The 25,613-nt window shown below is 32.5% G+C and overlaps 3 protein-coding genes across 3 annotated transcripts; 2 read left to right on the top strand and 1 right to left on the bottom strand.

Moving 5' to 3' along the window:
- The first annotated feature begins 1,563 nt into the window (after window positions 1-1,563).
- On the top strand, window positions 1,564-2,220 carry LOC144553768 (uncharacterized). The gene has a single exon (XM_078301966.1). The coding sequence runs from the start codon at window positions 1,564-1,566 to the stop codon at window positions 2,218-2,220; it is 657 nt and encodes a 218-aa protein (XP_078158092.1).
- Window positions 2,221-9,832: 7,612 nt separating this feature from the next.
- Window positions 9,833-11,821, top strand: LOC144554335 (myricetin O-methyltransferase-like). Its single transcript, XM_078302661.1, has 3 exons — window positions 9,833-10,361; window positions 10,697-10,977; window positions 11,316-11,821. Exons 1-3 carry the CDS (start codon window positions 9,926-9,928, stop codon window positions 11,613-11,615), a joined length of 1,017 nt encoding a protein of 338 aa, XP_078158787.1. The 5' UTR covers window positions 9,833-9,925; the 3' UTR covers window positions 11,616-11,821.
- A 3,296-nt stretch (window positions 11,822-15,117) lies between these two features.
- On the bottom strand, window positions 15,118-19,487 carry LOC144554695 (dihydroflavonol 4-reductase-like). Its single transcript, XM_078303016.1, has 6 exons — window positions 19,328-19,487; window positions 16,810-16,979; window positions 16,289-16,483; window positions 15,856-16,015; window positions 15,578-15,770; window positions 15,118-15,439 (listed from the first exon to the last, which is right to left on the bottom strand). The coding sequence occupies exons 1-6, from the start codon at window positions 19,443-19,445 to the stop codon at window positions 15,286-15,288; spliced, it is 990 nt and encodes a 329-aa protein (XP_078159142.1). The 5' UTR covers window positions 19,446-19,487; the 3' UTR covers window positions 15,118-15,285.
- Window positions 19,488-25,613: the final 6,126 nt, after the last annotated feature.

Genomic DNA, 25,613 nt, shown 5'->3' with positions numbered 1-25,613 from the left:
TGAAATTTAGTCATGAAATTTAATAAGAATAATATAAACGACTATAATTTCAGATTCTAGAGATAATATATATAATAAATATAATTAAGTTAGTATTATGCTTTGAGTATATTTCAGGAAAATAATATTCTAGAAGACATCATTTATTAGACATTAGATATTTCGTAATAGAATGGTTATAATATTGGTGATCACATTTTTGAAATTATTTGAATAACTGAAAGTTAAATCAAGATACATGATGAAAATTAATTCAGCAATACGATCTACTATTATAAACAATATATCAAACTTTTTAGATTATCTTAAATGTAGAATTCAACACAAAAGAGGAGACAACAACTCATTTCCTTTTGACAATTATGCAGGAAAGAAAATTGAAAGATATGTGGCAGCGGTCTATTTTAGTGAGAAAGATGTGACAGAGGAAAGAGGACGATGGACAGTTTTAAAGAATACCAATTTCTCCAGGGGTTGCGTAGAGAGGATAAGAAGTGAACAGGAAAGGAAAGGGTGCAAATCAAAGAGTTGCATGCACTTGCGTGGTTTGGCAGGGAGATAGTTATGGGCTGAATTTTAATATAGGCTTTAGAAAATTAATTAATTAGATTGGGCTGAAGGTAAATTAGAAAATATGAACTGCAGAGAATTAATTGGATTAAGGTCTAAGTTGTACTTTAATTTAAATTTACGTGGTGTTACAAAGACAACGTGGCTAGGCGAGGTGAGGAGTAACACGGGAAGGCAAAGCGAGGATAACTATTATATTGCCACTTAGTTTGCTTATTTTGTTTGTTTGAATATATATAATGAACATGGCTATGAGACATTTATATATTAGCCATGTCCATTTATGTTCTCTGTATCAAAAATACTTGTGTGATTTGTATATGAATTTGTGGCAGTATATATATATATTTTTCTTTTATTGATGATGTGTGTAATGTGCTCACGCCTTACGTATAAATACGTAACGGTGTGTCACGGGGTGTGGCAACTAAGTTGATATCAGAGCCAAGTTCACACAATATCAATAAAATCCTCGCTTAGAGAGTAACAAAATGTTAAAGTCGTATTTTTAGAATTCAGATAATACAATATACGTTAGGGCCTTGTTGATTTTGTTATATATATCGGCTTTAAATCTGTTTGTATTTAATAAAAATCGACTAATGATTAGATTACAGAAATCATTAAATTACTAATATGAAGCAAATAATCTCATAAGTTTCCTTAAGGTATATAAATTAGATTTCAATCATGAATTAAAAAAAATAATAATATCCGTATGAAATAATTTTACTAAACAAAAATAGATGAACGTTGTAGGAAGTAAAAACTGTTTTGATTTAGTAAATTAGTTATTTATATTTAATTTAATAATTAAAAAATTTAAAAAAAATTAAAAAAAAAAACTAATTTAATAATTAAAGTTATATATAATTACAGTAATGAAGAGGATGACCCCGAAGAACAGCTCGAGTAGCTAATTTAAATAGAAGAAACCCTCCTGTCAGGAACCAACGGCAACAAAATTCTCCAAGTCCACCCCGTGAACCACTGATGGGAGATAATCATGTGGAGTTACTATTACAAGGATTAGAAAGGTTCGTTCAAGCTGCCCAAGGATCAGGTGAAGTAGATCCTTTCTATGAAGTTGATCGTTCATTCAATAGTTTACATCCACCAACTTTTGATAGCACCAAGGACTTTATGACAGTAGAAAAGTGGTTGGCTAGTGTTAAAGATAAGTTTCAGATCTTACGAGCTCCAAATGAATACAAAGTGGAACTAGCTGGTCAATTACTAGAAGGACACGCAAGATTTTGGTGGCAGGAGGTAAAACGGAGATGGGACGAAATCACTGGACCTCCCACCTGGGAGGAATTTGAGACAGAGTTTGAGAGGAGGTACATGGACATCATGTCGCGGGAGGCATTGCATCAAAAGTTTGTTAATCTTAAGCAAGGGAGTGTCACAGTAGTGGAGTACAATTTCAAATTTGAAAATTTGATGAGGTATGCACCGGACATCCTCAGAGATGATTTTCGTTTGAGGCAACAATACCTTAGCGGGTTAAATGCACGTCTGGCCCAGATTATCAATATTCCAGGTATTGATACGTTAGCAGACCTAATGCTAAGAGCTACTACTGCTGAGTCATACGAATCACGTATCAGTCAAGCAAGTGGTTCTAGGAATGTTAAACCAAGGATATAAGAAGGTGTTAAATCAACTCCATATCAATATAATTTCCGATCTAATAATGATGTTCGATGCAACTATTGTGGCAAGGATCATCAAACTAGCCAGTGTAGCCAGTTAAACGGGTTATGCCACCGATGTCTCAAACCAGGACATTTTGTTAGAGAGTGTCCGGAGCATTTTATGCACAGCAAGGAGATCCAGGACGGAGGTCCTCACCAAGGTTACACCCGACCACCGACTACAACCGGTAATGCTGTCAATTGAGCACCTTTCATACGAGGATCTGGTGGCTACAATAACTCTAGGAATGGAAATCAGGGCAATAGCCGAGTAGGAGTGCATGCGCATCAATGCACCTATGACTGTGAGAATGCAGTTGAAGGAGTCGAGGAAGCTCAGGAAGAAGAAGAGTTGGCAAAGAAACTTGTGGGAGGTAGGCAATAATTATTGAAGTATACTGTTTCCGTGTTCATATACATTGGAGGTAGTCATTTTTTTAATTATATAAATAAGTTGACAATCGAATACTATACCGAAATGACTCAAAAGTCATTTTAAGTAGATTTCTAGAAATCAAGATGTCTGTGGACGATTCTGTTCAGAGGGCGGAACAAGAATTTTATGACCGGAAGGATGTAACGACTTGTATAATTTTATTTATTATAATAATCGATCATTATCAAACACCAGAATTCTTCGAGACATCGGAGAACGATTATGTTCAGGGGACTGAACATGATTCTTAAGGGGGAAAGGATGTAACACCACGTCAATTTAAATTATAGTACAACTTAAACTATATTTATAATTATATTAACTAAATGAATTAGTAGACCAAAAGAGACCTTAGACGTTCAATTAATTCTCTGCAGTCCATATTTTTATAATATGCCTTCAGCCAAATCTAATATCTAAAGCCCATAATTTTTTCTAATTAAATCTGTCCAAAAACTGACCACCTTGTAAAACCACGCAACTCTCTGATTCGCACCCTTTCCTGTTCAATTCTTATCATCTCCTTTATGTAACCCTGTTATGCACCCCTTCCTGTTTAATCCTTATCTTTAAAAACCTGTCCGTCTTTCCCTTTTTTGAATTCCTCTACCACATCTTTCTCACCAAAATAAATCGCTGCCACATATCCTTCACTTTTCTTTCCTGCACATGCAATTGCCAAAAGGAAACGTGTTGCTGTCTCCTCTTTTGTGTTGAATTCTACACTTAAGGTAATTTAAAAAGTTTGATATATTGTTTATAATAGTTGATCGTATGGTTGAATTGATGTCTTCTAGAATATTATTTTTCTGAAATATAGTCAAAAGCATCATACTAATTTAATTAGATTTATTATATATATTATCTCCAGTATATACAATCTTGTACATCGTCCTATATATATATTCTCAAAAAAAAAAAATGTATCTTTTCTTATGGAAATGTGATTAAGAATCTGAAATTATATTCGTTTATATTAATCTTATTAAATTTTATGACTGAATTTCATTTATTAAGATATGATAAAAATATTAGTTATTTGGATACATTAATTAAAGTTTGAAATAAATAAATTAGGTTCAAGTCTAGTGATTGAGGAACGTGACAAACGTAAAGAGTACGCTCGAGGAACCTAAGAAATTCAAGGTGCGGTGTATTTCCTGGATAGTTGTTAAAATACTTTACCATTTTGGTTAAATATTTATTTTTATAGTTCTGTGATGAATGGTGCATTTGGAAATCTAAGGAAAGATGCCATGATTGCTATTGAAATGGATTTTTGAAATGAACGTGATATATGTCAATAGAAAAAAACTAGAATACAATAAGTGAACAGGGGCTGATATGTTTTACATATCGGGATGTATACATTGGGTCCGGTGTTAGACTAGACCCCTCGTTAACGTAACTGTAGGCGAAAGCGGTCCTGTCACGGGTCAAAACTTAGCAGAAAGCCGGATGCATGCACCGTCTAATGAGACAGTCAAGACCTAGCAGAAAGCCGAATGCACCGCCTAGTGAGACAACCAAGACTTAGCGGAAAGCTGGATGCACCGCTTAGTCAGGCAAAAGAAATGTGAATTAAAAAGAAAAAAATAGATGTTTTTGATTAAATAACTAAATTGGTGCATCATTGGATAGATTTCATTAATTAAACATGAATGAGAAATTTATATTTGATATCTAAAGTTAATTTCACAAAGATCCAGGCTGGAACTAAAAAAATCCACATAGAGAGTTACGTACAAAAATAAATTACAATTATTCTATTGAAGAATGATGATTTCGATTGCAAAAAACAAAAAATGTCATAATTTGAAAATGGAAATATAATCCAACCCTATCATGATAGTAAGAGCTCATGTGCGCTACAAAAATGTGTCACTATCGCAAGAGTAAAAGTGCTTTTTGCCGATGGTATCTTCACCGGTATTCCTGTCGGTTATATTGACACACTAAAAGAGAGCAATTTCTTTCGGCGTATCCTCGGAAATAGTTACTTTTTACCCTCACGGATAGTGGTCTATTTTTATAGCGCGGCGGATACCATCAGTGGATGGAGAAATTCATACATTACTTTCTATGACATTTTCTCTTACAATTTACAATTGTCACACCCCGAGACAACTCGCCACGTATTTATACGTAAGGCATGTGCACATCGCATACATTATCAATAAAAATACTCATGCAACATTTACAAGTGAAACAAAGTCTTTTAATATCACAAGTAGTTCAAGCACATAACATAAATTTAACATGAGATCAAGACAAACAGGGCAAACAAATCGATAATTGCCATGTTAGTCAATGTATCCACTTTCAAAGAGAGAATTAAAGTTCAACTAAAAAGAAAATAAAAAGATACTTAAGCCATCTGCTCATTGGCCTCCTCATCCGCATCCCTCCTATTCGTGCTCCATGTTGGCCTCATTATTTCCTGGAACCCACATAAAAGTGGAACGGGTGAGAGATCGAACAGTCTCTCAGTACGGGATTTAGTTCCAGTCCCGGAATTTGTCAAATTCACTTATTAACACAAACAGGAAATTAAAATTATATACTTACATGCGATCTTACTAATGAATATTTAAAACACGCACACGCGGGCACACACACACACTTCTTAAGTTATCTTTCAAGTTTTTAACTGTCTCACCAGGGGGACTCAAACCCCACCAGATCTTGGCTGTGCCACTAGACGGGGACTCGAACCACTGCTAGATCTTCTTTGCCTCACCAAGGGGACTCGAACCACCCCAGCTATTGGCGTCTCACTAGGGGGACTCGAACCATCACTAGTTCAACTGTCTCACTCAACGGGGACTCGAACCACCGCAAGATATTGACCCGTGACGGGAAGTCCAACCAACGCCACGTTAACGAGGGGTCCAGTCGGACACTAGACCCAATGTATATATTCCAACACACGTTCAACGCATATTGGCCCCTATTCTTTAACTTATCCGTTACTTCCATATTCGTTTCATTAATCACACCAGCGTCACACTCAACACAACACATCCTATAAGTCTCTTGATCAAACGAACAATCCTATCCTTCTTACTATTCTAAACAAAGCCAAAGTGATTGTTCGATTCAATATGCATAATTTCATAAATATATAAATGCAAGCAAAATGGTAAGTAACAATTTGACAATGTCCAGGAAACCCGTACCTGTTATCGTGGGGCAGTTCGTTGTTGTCTCTATTGTTTTTCCTTACTTTGACACTCAAACCTAGACCACGGAACATGATTTCTAAATTAATATTTATTCAAGTTTCTAATTAAAAATAATAATATTTGTTTAAGTTTATGATCTGTGTAAAATTCAAAAATCCACGTGAAATCCAGAAATATAATCTTTACTCTGAAATAAGACAATTGTACAAATTGTTTTTCATGAAAAATATAATTTAATCATTTGTAAGGATTTAGAACTAGACTTCTTACTATAAAATAATTCTAGGGTCATCGCTAAATAAAATCTCAAGATTCTTGGATAAAAAGATAACCCTTTAATTAAAATAGTAGATGCAATTCAAAAATCAGTCTCTGACAATCGAAATCATTATACGATTTATAAATTTTATTCGGTGAAAAGTAAGGTGTTCTTATATGATTTAAAAAAAAAATGATGAATAGACATATTCTGATTTGTAAAACCTACTCAATTTATTTTACCGATAAACTCATCAAGCATCCAAAAGTTTGCTTACATTAAATTAATAAAAATAGAAGAATTGATCTTCATGAAATAAATTAAGTTCCTTGAAATTCATTAGTGAATTCAATTATTTGTATAAACGTAAATTTCATATTATAATATTACCAAAGAAATATTTGATAATCAATTAAATTTTTATTCGAAAATTACTTTTAACTAATTGACCAGACTTATAAAATTTCAGAAATCAAACTATTAGTCAATAAAACAAATATATATAATTTTCAGAAATCTTATCAACTAAATCAATATAAAAATTATTTAGTCTACTTACTAACAAGAACCTAAGTATAAAATTTGGATACCTTAATGTTTTCATCACTTGATTTTGGGCCTTTTGGCAAGAAAGATGCGGCTTGGGATTATGAACGAAAGAGGTCTCATTTCTAATTGATATGAAGAAAGCAAAGAGAGAGAGAATGGACAGATGGGATAATTTTAATTATAGGAGCAGTAGTTGAAGAGGCGCTAGTTGAAGAGGCGCTATTTGGAGAGTAGTTATTTTGGAAGTTATTATCTTCAGTACGTACTTAACATATAATAAATCGTGGGTTGCTGAAAATAATATATTAAATCATACCTTGTGTTTTGGAGTAACTTATAAATATACAAACTATTTTAATTAGTGATGCAAATCGGACCACAGAAATTTCTATTCAAGGTGGTCATTTTGGAGTTACTTGTTATTGCTAAATTAGTCGATTTACATGATAGAAAATAAGTATAAAAATATATATATGTTTATGTTGTGCTTTTATTTTAGTATTTCAATTACGTGACGCTACATTTAAAATATAAATGTTTAATTAGATTGAACTCGATTACTTGGTGTTACATTCTTCCCCCGGCCCCTTTAAAGTGAATTTTGTCCCCAAAATTCCAATAATAAATTGTAGTTAATTTACATTAAAAATATACCTAATTGGTAAATGTTACATTCTTTCCTGGAAAACGCTATTCTAAGCGCAAAAATTCTATTATTGAGAGCTGAGAGAATTTTTTTCGCAGTTAGACCAAATTTACCCTTAATAAATTCTTCTTTCAATCTTTATTTTAAATTAAGTAACTATTAATAAAGGAAATATTTAAGGCTTCACAATACACATGACAGTCTTGTATATTTATGGAATTCATAAATAAGTAATGTAATTATTTTGATTTTGCCCACATGACCGTGATTATATTATAAACTAATTAAGTTTATCTTCAAGATTAATATTAGCATTAAAATACAATCAATTAGGGGTGCAAAATTGCTGACAGATCGATTAATTTCCGTCTGTATCTGGATATGTATTCAAACTTTTGTGGATTCAGATATTTGGATAAGTATAATTTTTTTTTGCAAACTATAAGTATAATTTGTATATAAGATACGGATACAGGTGTAGATATGAGTGATGAAGATAAATATATGAATATGGTTTTGGTTTCGGAAGCAAATACTGATAATAATTATCTATATCTATATTTTTATTTTAAATTTTCAGATATCTATTTGTGCATATTCATTACGGATACAATGATGATGTGTATTTTTTATCCTTTTGTTTTAGAATCGTATATGTTAGAGAGAAATATTTATTTTTGTAAGTATCTATTGATTAAAATTTTACTTATGTTGGCTATTTTGTCATATCTTATAATAAGATAACAAGTTTAACATTGAAGAAAATATTATTTTGTCCGTTTAATATCCGATATGTATTCATGTTTGTTTAATATTCAATTTGTATTTGTATCTATTTAGTATCCAATCTGTATTTGTATCTCTGTATCTGAAAAATAAAAACATGTGGAAATATAATTTTTATCACTATCCAATCGGCATCGAACCCATTTGCACATGTACAATAAATTATATCCACAAAATAAAATTATCTATTGTAATTAACAAATAGAATACTTAGAGAATTATATAATGATTATCTACTTTTAAAGATTAGTCAATGACTCTTCAATTAAAAAGTTTCCAAAATGTAACATGTTATATATTTTTTCATTATTTTAATTGTACATATTGGAACTAATCAAATTCGACCATGTTTTTTTTATTCAAATAATTTGCCTTGGATCAAATAGAGAAGAATTTGTTTACAATTTTTTTTGACTAATCTCAATGAATTACCTCATCAATTAATTACTTAGAAAGTTTTTTGGGGTTGTTCTAAATTTGAATCAATATAGATTTGTACATGTATAATTTTGTTTCTTATTCCACTCTATTTTGGGGTTGTTCTAAATTTGAATCAATATAGATTTGTACATGTATAATTTTGTTTCTTATTCTACTCTATTAGGTAAGAATTAATAACATGAATTATTTGAACAAAAAACAGCTTCAACGTAGGCATTAATTTCCCTTCCATAAGTGATAATAGGAATTAATTAGAACCATAATAAGAAAGTACTTAATAAGGGGCAAAATTTTATTAAAAGTAAAAAAATTCTCTCAGCACTCAAAAGTAGAATTGATGCTCTCAAAATAGTACTCCCCTTCTTCCCTCCTTTAAAGGAATTTTGTTCTCAAAATTCAAACATACAAATCTTTTACATAAAGCATATAATTTTAATTATACTATAAGCATAAATAATTTTTACTATTTTTTTTTTCAAGGTATCACAACAATAGAGTAATTCGGATTATTTGTATAACATTTATTACTATTTTATAGTTGCATAAAATGCTATATAATTTTTTGTTAATATTATCAGACTAAAAATTAAGTAGGATAAATCTTAGAAGTTCGAGTGATATCAAGTGTCGCTTTTGATGCAGATTAAACATTAACGGCAGTAAATAATAGTAAGGAATGAATGTTAAAAAGGGTTGTTTCTTAATTATTTTTAAGGATTAAAAAATATCTCCTGCGTATCCTGTTGTCCAAGTTAAATTTTTCAAGAAAGCTTAAAAAGCCACTAACATTAATTTCGCTTTCAAATACTCTTCATCTAACATCAGTATGAGATTGTAGTCAATAGTCGACCATGAAAAATAGATCAAACTAAACACATTGATTGACAAATGCATACAAAATTTTGACTAATGAATTAAGAGATACATAAAGAAAAATCATACATAGTACAATTCGAGAATAGACAAATATAGCAAGTAAAATGGTTTCTTGAATATGCAAATTAGTATAATAAAAATATGCAGAAAAGTCAATTTTTCTTCAAAATCGATAGTGACACAGTATTACAAAAGTCAATTTTTCTTCAAAATATGCAAATTTTTCTTGAGTATACAGTAATATTTTCCAACAATTTTTTCCCACCAGACATTTTTTTCCAATATCGATAGTGATATATACATTGAGTTTTTTTCCAACACTGACCAGTATGTACGTCAGAATATATATGTTCAAAACTTCAAATACAAGAATACATCCATTATATAAGGACATCATTAGCACGAGGTCTTTCCACCAACCGTATATCATTTCAATAATCTCTTTTTTAGATAAAAGGAGCAAAATATAGTAAAAGAGAAATGGAGTTCTCGAGATTCCTACACCTAAGCCAAAATATTATCTCACTGTTTACACTCAGGTGCGCTGCCGAGTTGAAAATTTCAGATTGTATACATGAATATGACCGGCAAGCCATACCTCTAAAGGAACTCGCTCGCGCTATTCCCATCGCACCAGAGAAGGCACCAATGCTTGGCCAAGTAATGCGACTACTTGTCCAACAAGGCGTGTTTGCCCAGTCTGAGGAGGGTTACATGCTCACGCCAGTCTCTGAGCTAATGCTGTCTCAGGGCTCTGACATGGGAGCTTTTATCTGCTTTGTCACAGAACCCGAAAATTGTAATACACTTTCCCAAATGGGTAACTGGTTCAAGTCCAGTGGTGCAGGAAGTCTTTATCAAATGAAACATGAAGGGCAATCATTATGGGAGTCAACAAAGGAGAAAAAAGAATTTGGTAACAACATATATATAGACACAAATTAACCTCTTTCAGCCAACATGTTTGATTTGATAAAATGTATGCTACTTTTTTTCTTTCAATTTTGATGGATGGAATTTGCTATTTTGGTGTCACGGGCGGACCTAGTAAGGCCCAAGAGATTTAAAAAATAAAATTAACCTATATATTTTTAGGTTGTTGTCCATCTCTGATAAACAAGTTTGTTTACCCATTAATTATTTGTCTACCACTAGGCCAAATTCATTTTCTTCACAATTTCTGAGGCCAATTTCTGGGCCCGCCCCTCTTCTGTGTTGACATCACTAATTTGATTGCCCATGCTCAACTAGGTAACTTATTCAATGATGCAATGGCATGCCATAGTAGAAAGTTAATGAAAGATGTGGTTGCCTCATGTCCTCAACTATTCGATGGGCTGAAGAGTCTTGTGGATGTAGGAGGCGGCACCGGAACTACTGTAAAAGTTATTGCTGAAACATTTCCTGAATTGAGGTGTACGGTGTTCGATCTCCCGCATGTCATATCCAATGCGTTGAAAAGCGAGTTATTCAATGCCATGGGGGGCAACATGTTCGAGAAAATACCAGCAGCTGATGCAATAATGCTCAAGGTTATATCTGATCATAATAATAATATTATATATACTGGTTACAGCTGATTCCATGGGCCCTGTGTACGTTTGGATGGGCTTGGGTTAGCGCTAACCCAAGAATACTAACCCGGAGTGCTATTTCATGTTTGAGCATGCTACACAAAGCGCTCTAGTGGATATTCCATTAACCCACAAATAGTTGGGTTAGTGATTGAGAAGTTTGCTCGGGTTAGTGGCAATTCTCACTAACTCCATGTTTCATCCAAACACACCCCCAAACATACTAAATAATGTGCATGTTTTACAAATACTGTATGGATTTTTTTTTTAATATTTTCTATATCATACTTAAACAGCATATTCTCCATGATTGGCCTGATGATGATTGCATAAAAATTCTTGAGAGATGCCGAGAGGCGATTTCACCAGTAGAAGTTGGTGGTAAGGTTATCATAGTCGAACTCACTACAGACTTGGAGACACATGACCAGATGGCGATCGAGACGACCCTCTGTTTTGATATAAACATGTTGACAGTGTTTGGATCAAAGGAACGCAGCAGGCAAGAGTGGCACAATGTTTTCCAAGCAGCAGGTTTTGTTAATTACAAAGTACACACAGTGGGGATTTACTCAATCTATGAGCTCTATCCTTGAAGATGATATATAAATATATATTTCAGCAGAGAGTCAGCAATAATATACGTGCCATAAAATGCAGATTGGTCGGACTTTTCAATTTCAATTGTTTTACTTTTCTTTTCTGTTTTATTTAATCTTCCTTTTTTTCTTTCTTTTATTAACTACCTTTGTAATTCCATAAAAAGGTACATCACGGCATCTATGTAGTATTTACAGAAGCATTTTTTTTCGCACAACCAATTATATGTTGCATTGTCAAGAGGTATGTCACATTAATGTACAACAAAAATCATGCTATAATGGAAATATGAAATTGACGCCCAAGAAGTGTATACCAAAAATATAGTTTACCGGAATGTCTTGACGCCCAATAAGATATCAACCATATTATTAAACATTTATAATTTTATTATAACTTTCTCTTTTGAAAACTTGTATTGGATGGATTGTTTATGTACCCTGAACATATTGGCAGACTCAATGTTTGGTACCAGTTTCCTGTTTTTTATGGTTTCGTGGTGAATGAAATCGGTGGGTTATTAGACCCCACTACTTAATAAATAAAATAAAAATTGGTCAACTTAAAATTACTTAGTCTCCTATCTCATAATTTGCAATTTTAAACAATTAGGTTTTTACAATTATTTTATAGATGACCAATGAATATCTATATTTATTTAAAATTGGCATTGGTCCTATCTGAACAATTTTTTCCAAAACATATAACAGAGTACTATAAAGTTAGATGTATGTTAACAGATAACAGAGGTAACATAGAGTTATGAATTGTAAAATATATTTCACATTAAGAGAGAAAATGCATCTTGCTATATGCTGATTTAAGAATCTTCAACCACGATCAATATGGTCAAATAGGTGGCATTTCGGCTCAAATTCTTGACTTGATTTTATCGGTTGAAGAATGGAATGCACAATTCCAAATATTGGTTTAAGATTTTAACAGAGCAGTTTTGGTTTCATGTAGTGCTGTTTTCATTCTATAGTCTGTATGCTGCATGAGCTATATGTAGTGTTGTTTTCATTCTATAGTCCGTGCACTGCATAAAGCAAAAACTTCTCTGTTAAAATCTTTACCCCAAATATTGGTGATAGCAGCAAATTAGCCCCAACGACTTGCACCAGCACAAGAGAAGCATGGCCTGTTACCACAACTGTTTAGTGGCCCATACAATTCAAAAGGAACAAAACCCAGAACCTCCGACTTGTAACTATATCGTTCATGATACAAACATATGATAATACGCCCAAGGATAAATCTATTTAATTAACAACCTCAGCTATCAAGTTGTTTTACAGCATGGTTTATAGCATATATTATATTAACATCCTACAGGTCATATATATCCAAACAAAAAGGAGAAAAACATTCTACAGTCCGTGCAACCACGCCAAATTTACAGCTACCAGATTATTATTATCACAACACAAAATTATAACTAATTAACAACATGTCTCATTACCTTTATATCACCATCCGTTCCATCCTTTATGATATCATTCTTCGCTACCACAGTGAAACCCGACCAGATGTAGAAGCCCTCTTATGACCGATGAGTTTCTTGCACACCCTATTTAAAGTAATTTTTTTAGTAATGTAGAGAAAATTTTCCAGAAAAAAAATGAAGCTGGGAATTTTCAATTCTAACTGAAAATCAATTTCACAACTTCTTTGTTGCTAATAATGACATCCCTGCCAATCCGAGCTTTCATGTCAATAATGCAGTTCCTGTGGTAGAATACAACAAAAATGATCACTAAGTACCCCAAAAATATCATTTCATTAAAGGGATATCAGTTCTTTTTTTCCTTTTCGAAAGAAACAAGTAATTAATGCTTTTGATTTGCAGGTAACCAAAAAAAATTTAGCTGTAGAGAGCGGCTAGCATTGCCATTGAAGCAGTACAAGGTTATACTAAAGCACTAATTCTTGATTATGGTTTGCAGGCAATCAAATTTTCATTTTAAGTAATCAAGTCTGATTGAATCTTCATTTCTCGGTTTTTAAAAAAATTTTAGGGCTTGAATATATGCACATAGCTTGTGTGAAGCCTATATAGTTCCTAGGGATGTAAAGAGCATCAACATTTTCTTAGGAGAAAACTTGGAGGCTAAGGTATGTGATTTGGGCATAGCTAGAGCTTTCTGTAGCAACTATGAAGCAACATGCGCAGCCCTTGCGGTATGTACGGTTACATCGACTCAGAATACATATGTTTCTCATTTTAAATTTCAGTTTAATTAAAAATTGAAGGATCCTTAATATAATCAAACATATATAGTACTTTCTGCCCAAATATAGGTCCATGATGTCAAATATGGTCACTGTTAAGTGCGATGTATACAACTTTGGAATTCTTCTTCTTGAGTTAATCACAAGCCTACTTCCTATCATTCGCGAACAATGTCATGTACAGAAGCACGTAAAGCTTCAGGGAGAAGACATCACGAGCGTGATTGATACACGGTTGGATGGAGAATATGATGACAACTCATTGCGGAAAGTGTTGGAATTGGCCAAGTATAATTGCACGGTATAAGACCCTACTAAGAGGCCCACAATGTCATGTGTGGTGGCTGTTCCAAGAGAAAGCTTGCTACTTTTATTTCATGGAAGAATGTAAGTAATTGACAATTGATATTTATCTAACTTTCGTTCTGTGTTGTAAATATTCAATTAATTAGTTAGATGACACTTTCAAATTATGCGAATTTCATTTTCAAATTTATGAAATCTCCATTTATATTTTGTGAATGTTAATATATATCTAATTTATGGCTAGTAAATTCGGAAGCTAATCCAATATATATCTAGATTTTTCCCTGGTTTGGTGAGAATATATAGTGCTAGGCAAAAAAACTTATCCTGATTGGAAAATAGTATGTAAAGGGAAAGAACAGGAGGATTAGGAGTTCTTAATTTAGATTTAATGAATACTTCTTTACATGCTAAATGGTGATTCAGATATAATGACCCTCAATTCAGGGGAATTGAAAGAATATTAATGGTCTTTTAATTTTTTTGAGACAAGAACATGTATCTTTTTTTAATCTTGGTTATCTCTTTAACCAAATGTGTCCTAAAAAATCCATCACACTTAGTGAAAACTAAATATATCAATAATTGTTGCTCAACATTTAAATATATATCTTGTTACTAACCCAAAGCTACTTCATGGTATATCATTTCCTTTGATAAGCAATCAAAATAATTTCTTCCCGTTTGTATCTAAATGCATGTAGTCATTGTATCCACTGATTAATCTGAATTACCAGCATTCATTTTCATTTAACATCTTGTTTGTAAAATAAATCGAACCTCTAATTAAAGATACATGGAAATATGGGGGTTAATAAATTAGAATAGGCACCATTAATTCGACTTTCATCTAACAACACAATTTAAACTAACCCTCGACATTTTACGCCACTTGCATGCAGCTGATAGTTTATTAATTGGTCCGAAAACTACTAAATACACTGGCAGCAACAAACAGTACAGCACCACAAATCTACCTAAAATGCCAAAACCAAAACATCTCAGATAATGCACCAAAATTCAATTATTGCTATATATATAGTAACAATTTGTTGAATGAAATATTGCTTCTGACTGAAACGGATGTTGGTTCGATAGACCCATTACGGATTTCTCCTTTTATTCCTCTTAGGTACTTAGAGGTATCAGTTTCATCTCACGACATGTCTGGATAGCTTGATCAAACATCTCCTCTATGGTGTATTTGAACTTGAATCCCATGTCTAGAAGCTTTTTCGAAGAAAAATGGACGACTGGCAGATCCTCTTCTTTCCACTTGAACCTAAATTTATAGTTTACAACTTTACATGGTTAGTGGAACTAAATTTTATTTTGTTAGGAGTTTTACCTTTGAAAAACTGAGGCAAAATAAATAAAAATCAGCATCGATTGAAACCATGTAAGGGAAAAGAGCACAAACTCTTGTGGTATGTTGTATTCAGGGTAGCGATTCTTGAGCATTCTTGCAAGGTCATAAATGGTGGAATCATGAGAAGAACAAATGTACCGTCCCTTTGCCTCCGGGTTCTCAAATAGGAAAATGTGGGTTTCACATAGATCATCCAAGTGAACAAATTGAATATTCTTTATGATCATATAGTGCGATTCAGTTCCTAACATAAAAACATTTTGTTAACACATACACAAAAAAAAAAAAATTATAATAAGCCAGTATTTTGAAGTGCAGTGATCGAGTACCTGTGATGAGAGCCAGTGAAGTTTTAAAGCTAGGAGGCATGCCTGTCGACAAAAACGGGCCCGAAACCAGTGGAGAGATTATAGTAATTAGGTCTATTCCATTCTCCTCTGCATACTTCCATGCTGCCTGTTCAGCCAGAGTTTTCGATACAAAGTACATCTGTACAACAATTCATTACATTATGTTATTTGATTTTTTTCTCAAATTCTGATATAGTGTTTTTTGTTTTAGCTCTAGTGATGTTTCTGAAAGTCTCGTGTTTAATGAAATTAATGCAACCAGCTATATATATATGTATGTAAATTAATTGTCTTGTGTCCAATATGTGATATTGACTTTGTTGAAATGATTGTTTGAAGATTAAGTGCCGATGCATGCATAAAATGAATTCCACTTGCTCAAACGAGAAATAAAAAGTATAAAATGCCATACCCAGCCAGTCATTTTGACCTTTTGGCAGAAGTCAATGTCGGTCCAGCATGTCTCGTCATACACCGGCTTCATATGCTCTTCCACGCATACGGTACCAGCAGAGGATGTGAACACCACACGCTTGACAGTACCAGCTTCCTTACATGACTTCATAATTCCCAGCATTCCTTCTACTGCTGGTTTTATCACTTCATTCTGCATAGAGACAACACAAAGTTTTTTTTAAGAAACAAGTGGATTAAATAATATGTAACTGAAAATGCAGAAGTCATCAAATGAAAGTTACATATTGCAATAGTATGTACAAGTAATAACAACTTAGATATTTGATGAATTGGTATGGATACACATTGAGTATCTTGTTAGACCACACAATGGTTTTTGCTTAACTGAAATATTCATGTGAGCGTATATCATCATCTGTTTATCAGGAACTAGCATCTTTTTTATTACTATGGTTCTTGACTTCTTTCCTCTTATTTCATTTATGTTACTGTTAATTTTAAGGGCAATAATAGTACCTCGGGGTCTTTGGATTCCAAATTCACAGGAGTGGCGACATGAAAAACACCGGTGCATCCCTTTATTGCCTCATCAAAACTCCCAGGATTACTGAGATCAGCTTTCCATAGCGACAGTTGCTCACTAGACCCTGGCAGATCAAGCAACGGCTTCGTTCTCTTCTGATTTGCTGCCAAAAGGAGTTGTCAAGTTAACCAATAACCATACTACTTGTGTAATTATTTATTATCACATTGAACAATTTTTCCATAAGTTTTAGAATATAACTTTTCTAAAAAGGAATTACTTCATGATAGAAAATCATCAAAAGGACCAAGACTTGAAACTATAGTGTCAACCAAATCCTTTATGTGTTTATCTGATTCGTATCTATTTATGGTTGAGACTTTTCAATTTTGTTTAACAAATATGAATATGGTAAGACAAAATTTTCATTAGCTTATCGGACAATAATACAGATAAGAACTATTTGGTGTCCATTACCCTATGTTGCATGGATACGGATACGGGTATCGTATCGGATACGATACGGATACGGAGATACGGCAATTTTCAAAAATCCCGGATACGATACGTCTATTATATATATTATTTTTTTATTGTTATTATATTATTAATTCAATATTAGTTACCACAACTATTTTCTACATTTTCAAAGTCCAAATAGTCGATCCAAACCGTTCAACATGAACTCCACAATAAAATGTGCTTCCAAATCAAATTTTATATTTTTTGGAATTTTTTTACTATTTATTAAGATGGGTACAAAATTCAATGGTCTGAATTTGACTAGTTTTTGTACCCATCTTAATAAATAATAAAATAATTCCAAAAAATGTAAAATTTGGTCTCCAAGCACATTTAATGGTTTGGATCGACGATTTGGACTTTGAAAATGTAGAAAATGGTTGTGGTAACTTGTTTTAACTCAAAAATTGTTGTAATTTGATCTCTCCTCTAAAATAAATATAAATTTTTTGGATGATACAGACAACTCAAATATAAGTTAAATATAATAAGTGCTAGCCTCTAACAACAAAATGTGAGTTATTGGTGTGGTTTAGGTGCATGTTAATTTCGCAGGATTGGTCTATACGGGCTCACAGAAGTTGCTCTAGTCGTTTGGTGTACCGCGGCTCACGGGGGTACACACAAAACAGAAAATTGATTCAATAGATCAGGCTCACGCGCGGCCCACAGGAGAATAGACCAGGCTCACTGCCGTATCAGGTCCGTATTCGAGCGTTTCAAGCCGTATCACCCCGTTTCAATCTTTATCCGAGACTGTATCAGAGAGTTAGGGATACGCCGGATACGTCAGATGGCGTATCCGACACGTATCAGGTCCGTATCGGGTGTGTATCTGTATCTAATACAGTTACGGAGCCCTAAACGGCGTATCCGGGTAACATATTGTCAACAAAAACTAAATTATATTTGACAATTTTTTATTTGCAAGTATAATTATATAATTTTTATTATTATGATTAGATTGATTTACACAGTATTTTATATATATTTTTTATTTACTAACTTATGATAAAATTTATTTATCCAATGTTTTACAAAGTTTTTTAATTATTAATTCATGGCAAGATTAATTTGTACAATTTTTTATATTATTTTATTTAACTAATAATTTATATATTTTTATATAATGAAATAAGAAAACTATTTTTTTATAATTTTTAATATTACGTACGTGATGTGTTGAATATATTTATTTATTTGTTGTATCTTTAGAATACATTATCTTATCATTCGCCAATTTCTTCACTGACTAGATATAATAGTTCAATAATAGAAGTAAATCTTTAAAATTCAATTGTAAACTGTTATTCCTGTTATTCTCCGATAATTGTTCTTTTTTTTTTAACTTAATTTCTCTAATTTTTAATTGGTAATCGCTTGATAATTCATACAATTGCTGTTTCTTTTTATCGCATTTTCTGAATAGAAAATGTTTCTTTTTATGAATTTTAACGAGAAAAGGTTTCTCTACTTGGAGGCACCTCACTAAATGGAGAAACTGACAGTGAAGGCTTGACAGAACTTGGAACCACGACTCGTTGTGCAGTAGGAGGAGAGAGAGTGCACAGGACTGTATCACACGTAGGAGAGAGACCGTGACTGTATTGCGTGGAGGAGATGGAGCGCCACGATCAGCCATTGTTGGAAACGATTGGAAATGGATGGTGAGAATTGGAAAGCGTAAGATTAAAAGATGAGAAATGGAGAGAGGTATTTCAATTAGGCATGCTTTTTTTTGGAATTGAAACGTCTCGATCTAGCTAGACTGCTGGTCCAAAATTAGATATACATGTCAAATTTTGGATTACAATTGGAGCATAAATTTTTAGGACATTTGAGCCCTTCTAATAGTAATAGTAATAATAATAGTAATAATAATAATAATAATAATAATAGTAATAATAATAATAATAATAATAATAATAATAATAATAATAAAAAATAGTTAGTAGCTAGTATAATAAAAACTAGGGTTTAAATTCTTACATGGATCTCTAACAGTAGCTCTAACGGTGTATCCAGCTTTCAGAAGTTTCATCACAAGCCATGAACCAATGAAACCGGACGCTCCAGTAACAACAACTGGCCCCTTCATGTCATTCATTTCCTTTTTTCGTTTATCTCGCTGTCTTTCTTTCAAGTTTAGCTCACAATAACGCTTGGTCTTTCCCTTTAAATATATATAGCGCTAACCTTCAGCGACTGTCTAATTAGTTACAGCAATCCACTTTTTAAACTATAAAATAAGTTTAAAAGAAAATCAAGTTGCTTTCTCTCCGTTACATTAGAAGAATGGAAAAAAAACCATTTGAATAATACATTATTCCTTGTGTGTTTAGTCTGGTTCAATACACAGTTTGATAGTCAACAGTCAACACCCAGAAAAGAAAAATTGTCAGATTTCACTATTCCGTGTGTGTTTTGTCTTTCTATTGACAAAGACTTGTCCACAGTATCAAGTTTTTGCCAATTACAATTTTGTTTCATGATTACAAAAAAGTGTTTTTAATCTAAGTAACTCTTATCTGTAATTTTGTATTAATTTTAGTAATGGCCACCGTTGTTTAATTTTATCGTTACAGCAAAAGTTTTTTTTACCTATCTCTAGTCAATTAAGATATGTTATCGGTCCATGATATTTGTTCCTTGGTGTTTGGTGCAGTTTAGTGTGCATTTTGTTCCTCTCACTGTGAATTGACAGCAATTTCAGTTTCTTTGTTCTAAAAGAAAAAAGAAACTTCAAACTAAGACATATATGGAATGAGCTGAATTTACCAACGAGCAAACAAAATGGCAAAAAAAAAATAACTTCATCATTATTAATGCACCGGATGGGCAGATTTTTTTTTTTTAATTCTATTTAATGATCATAAATTACAAGCAAAGATGACTTGCATTAGCAATTGTATGCAACAATTATGGAATATCTAATTAAAATGGGAATTTATTTGTTATTAATAAAGGCTATTTTTTTTCCTCTGTCTTTATTTTTTTTTTTTCGGTAATTAGTTGCGTATGTGATGTAGAATTAGAGGTGCAAACGGATAGGATAATATCCAACTGTATCCGGATACGGATATGATTTTGAATTTTAATTATCCGTATTAAGACATATACTATATAATATAGTATAATAACTTAATATATATATTATGACATTATTTATGTATAAATCTACGGATATCCAATATCCGATCCGTATCCGTCTAATATTTGATCCGTATCCATATCCAAAAAATAAAAACGGATACGGATACAATTTTACCACTATCCGATTCGTATCCGATCCGTTTGCAGCCCTACGTAGAATAGAAGAAGAATCCGTATCCTCTCCGATATTGCAGAGGATCACCATCATTTTACGGTTTGAGATTAAATTTCAACCAATTTGTTATTCGGGCCACAATAGGGGGCAGTATTTTTGGGCTTTGATATTTGTGCCAAGTTAAAAAGAACAGTTCAAATCTAGTAATTGTAAAAGATTCTCTTGTTAGGTATTGGAGAGGATGTGAATTCATAGAAGAATGTCTTGCGTGTCCTATAGAAATTCTTTATCACATGTGTTTCAAATTTCTTAAAATATCTATTTTTTAAATTTTGTAGATCTTTATTTTTCTTTAAAATATGTTCCTACTAAATAATTAGCCACTTCAACACGAAACTTAAAAAGAAAAAAACCATACCTTCTCTAGTTCTATCCATGTATCTTGATTGATCCATCTTCATCTTAAACTAATATATATGGACAAAATTGAAACCTAAATTTTTATAATATTAAAACTGAGATAAGACTTCCTTATCATGTTCGTTGGAATGGGTTTGACTTAGGGGTGCAAACGGGTTGGATATTATCCAACCGTATCCGAAAATTTAATACGGATATTCGATATCCGAATATCCGTGAGGATACAGATACGGATATGATTTTGAATTTTAATTATCCATATCCGAATAGTGGATGGAGAGACTTGCAGTGGTTAAGTTGCTGTGATCTGTTAAATTGTTTTTTTTATTAAAGAACTTGTACCTTACATCTTCTGTGTTTAGGTGTGGTCTTAGTTTAGCCTAGCACTAGTAAAGAAAACGTGACAATACACAGTCCAAAAGGCTATGACACACGGTTACACGACCGTATCCTCGAGCGCCATGTATGAATAGTGAGGTACTTTGTACACGGTTATTGAACCGTGTCTATATAGATGAAATATACACGATTAATTAAACCGTGTCAGATCACATAAAAAAAGGGCGCGGAAGATGGTGGTTTTTACACAATCTATTTAACGGTGTACAATGAGTAGCATACTCATTATTTGTATGTTTTCTAAAAGTCATCCGTGTATTATTTTCTTAACCATACATGGACATTCCATTGGTCCTCCACATTTTTAAAATCGATAGCAATCGTTGATTCATGGTTGTCTTAAAATAACAAGCCAATCCTTCTACAGATAAAAATGTTAGTTATTAAAATTCAAACAAATTAAAGATCAGAAGAAAAGAAAAACTACATATTAAGTAAAAAAAGAACTATCTAACATAGTCCCAAAAAAAAAAAAACTATAGTCCAACAAGATATCCACACCAGCAACTAAAAGAAACAACTAACAAGATCAAGAATTGCCATCTCTGATCTTATGTAACATTACCAATAAGAATTATCAAGATCCACTGTCAAGGTTTTAATAATAATAATAATAATAATAATAATAATGGATCACTCTTATCTTTTGTGACTTTAGTAATAAGAATTATCCTTTGTCTTTCAACTCTATGTCTCTATCAAACATAACAATTAAATAAACTTTATTGTTGAATTCGTTAACGGTTTGATATCAACGCCCACAAAAGAAAAATTGTCATATTTCACTATCAAGGAAAAGTGTACGCTGTCCAAAATGGAAAACCGTGGAAACTAATTTGACTCGATTGATTGTGCGTGGTTTGTGTTTGTATTGACAAAGAGTTATCCGGTGGTTAAGTTTTCGTCCATTAATATTTTGTTTTGTAACTACAAAAACGCGTTTTAACCTAACTTTTATGTAATTTAATATGCGTTTTGCATTTATATAAGCAAAATAATTATCTGCTTATGTTGTTTTTTCTTTATCTCTGTGCCACACACAATCTAAATAAATAAACTTTACCTCTAAAAGTAAATCTCAATATCCGTGTGCGTTTTGTCTTTCTATTGACAAAGACTTGTCTACAATATCAATACAAACACTTCATTTCAATTTATACGCTTCGTTTTCCAAATAGTCCGCTGTGAAAAAGGAAAAATCATATCTTTCCAACTTGGAAATATCAAACAGAGAAAAAAAAAACTAAAGAAGAGATGTCTCCAACGAATGACAAAAAAAAACCTCCAACAGAAACATAAAAAAAATATTAAATTAATAAAAAATCACTTTTCTTGAACAAAATTCATATCTCCAGATTCCGGTGCCTCAGTGAAAAAATAAATCAGTTCGATTTTTAATTAAGATTTGTGGTAAATTGTTAATTTCACAATAATAATAAATTGTTAAAAATAATGAAAATATTAATTTTTTTCTATTATATTTTTTATGAAATAAAATAGTGAAAATAATGTTTAGCCCCGTCTATAATTTTTTCTATTATATTGTGTTATATGAATTTTTTATTATTATTTTTCTTAAATAATTTTTAGCCCCGTCTATACTTAAATCCTAGTTTCACCCCGGTGTGTTTAAAAACTTCACTATTGGAGGACACATGGGAGGTGGTCCGATAACTGGTTAGAACTATTCCATTAATGTTAAAATTGACATGCACTTGTTTTGCACTAATTTCAAAGCTTTCCACACAAATTTTGATGCATAATAGCCAATATTTACTATAGCAGAAATACCCTTCGGCGACTGGCCAAATGGGTCGCAGATGGGTGAAGCGCCAGTCGCAGAAGATGTTTTTGAAGGTGGGAGCCAGTCCCAGATGACCAAAATGGCTCATAGAAGACCTGGTCGCAGTTGCTCCGTCACTAATGACTGCCCTGCTGATGTCACCGGTCTCTGAAGGTTATGGCGCCGGTCGCAGATGACCCCTTCAGCGACCGACTAGATCCGTCACTGGTGCGACATGCTGACGTGGCTAGAGGCGTATCAGGGACCGATTGGGCAGTCGCAGAAGGGTCCCAAATCGGTCGCAGAAGGTTATTATTATTTTTTTTTTCCCAATTGGTACGAAATGTATCAAACAAATATAATATCAAACCAATCAATTACTATTAAAATAAGCAGATTCAATTTTAATTGACTACATATGTTGAACTTCCAGATTTATTATTCAAATATCTATGCATCAAATAACCTTAGATAACTTAAACATATGTTGAACTTCTGATGCATCAAATAGGAAGCATACTGGCATTTACCAAAAATTCTACTTGCAGACTTGAATTGGTCTTGTCAAAAGAAAGAAACATACAGTATAACAATTTTCATATCTATGCATCCATTATGTTAAAAACCACATTGCTTAAAATGATAACTTAAAATGCTACCAAAGCACCGTAATTCAATCCTTACTGCACCAAGCTCAACTATTCCAGACTTGATTTTGTCCAAACTAAATGTTAGCTTGAAACAACTGTTTTGAAAACAAAAGAAATAAATTAAGAAACTACAACCCAATTTGCATCCCAACAAAATGTTAACATGTGCATCAAGACTACATACTTCATTAATGCAACATGAAGTAAAACATCTTCATCACAGGGTACAAGTATCACAACTAGTAAGCATTAAGTACTGCCAACAACAAGAGTTCCTCTCAAGACAGAGAGAGAGCAAAATAAGAAGATTAGAAATATTACTGGACAACGTCATAAGCTACAAATGAATAAACTGTGGTATTTTTTTAAATTTTGATGTGCAAATTTGAGAGAGAAAAAGATAAACATTTATAAAATACCTCGATTATACAAAATATCTTGATTATTATTCCTAGATAAGCTATATGATCATCTTCTCCAACATTTAGTCAATTATGTTTATTGTGATTTTTTTATATATATTTCTTAGTTGTTACTGTACATACGTAATCGCTCTATATATAGTCATTAAAGCTACCGCGCGTGTCCAAAAAAAAAAATCTGGGCTTATATATTAGTATTACTTTCATGTAAAGACTTTTTAGGTTCAGATTTTGAATAAACGCAACCTTACCATATAAGTTGGTAGGTGCCAAAAACATGCATGGAAGTCGTTGGCAGTAACAGGTCCAGTCGAATTGGATTCAAAGGTACGTTTATTACAGCTCATAGGCGGCTTGTTTTAGCATCCCTTGGTTCATTAGTCCGGAATGTGAATACCAATGTGGGTCCGCCCCTGTGGTGACACCTGTTTGAGATTTCGGACTAATGAACCGAGGGATGGTCAAGCAAGCCGGCTATGAGCGGCGACCTCTACTGCTTGAGGTGTTAGAAGAGTATTCCAGATGGTGACTTCTAGTTGTAAAAACAGAGAATGATCATCCTATCTAATTTATACATCACATTTCAATTTTAAGTTTTATTTTTATAAATATACTACCCATGTTTCAAGTTTGAAGTCCACCTATGCCAATGTTTAATTCCACAGTCAATTCCAAGCCTAGAACAAAAAAGAAATCAGTTATCTATCATAACTTATGGTTTGACTATTCTTCGAGACAAATTATGTAGAACAAAAAAGAAATTAGTTATCTATCATAACTTATGATTAATTAGTATTCATATATAACTTATCTTTACTGCTTTTGACTATTCTTCGAGACAAATTCTGAAGAAATATCTATCATAACTTATCTTTTGACTATTCTTCGAGACAGAAATTAGTAGAGAAAATATGTAGAAAAACAAAAGGAAGAGATTAGGTTAGGACTCCTTTCTTCCTACGACACAATAAATGACAAATAAACATATAGAATTTAGATCGAACATCACAATCATTGACCTAAACATATAGAATTTAGAATTAAGAAAACATATAGAATTTAGAATTTAGAATTTAGAAATTAGAATTTAAGCATATAAGCCCAGATTTTTTTTGTTTGGACACGGTAGCCTATAATGACTATATGTAGAGCGATTACGTATGTACAGTAACAATTAACAAATATATATATAAAAAATCACAATAAACATAATTGACTAAATGTTGGAGAAGATGACCATATAGCTTATCTAGGAATAATAATCAAGATATTTTGTATAATCGAGGTATTTTATAAATGTTTATCTTTTTCTCTATCAAATTTGCACACCAAA

This window comes from Carex rostrata, chromosome 5 (genome assembly GCF_964058835.1).
Source record: "Carex rostrata chromosome 5, lpCarRost1.2, whole genome shotgun sequence".
Classification (NCBI taxonomy): domain Eukaryota; kingdom Viridiplantae; phylum Streptophyta; class Magnoliopsida; order Poales; family Cyperaceae; genus Carex; species Carex rostrata.
This window is presented reverse-complemented; position numbering and strand designations above follow the sequence as displayed.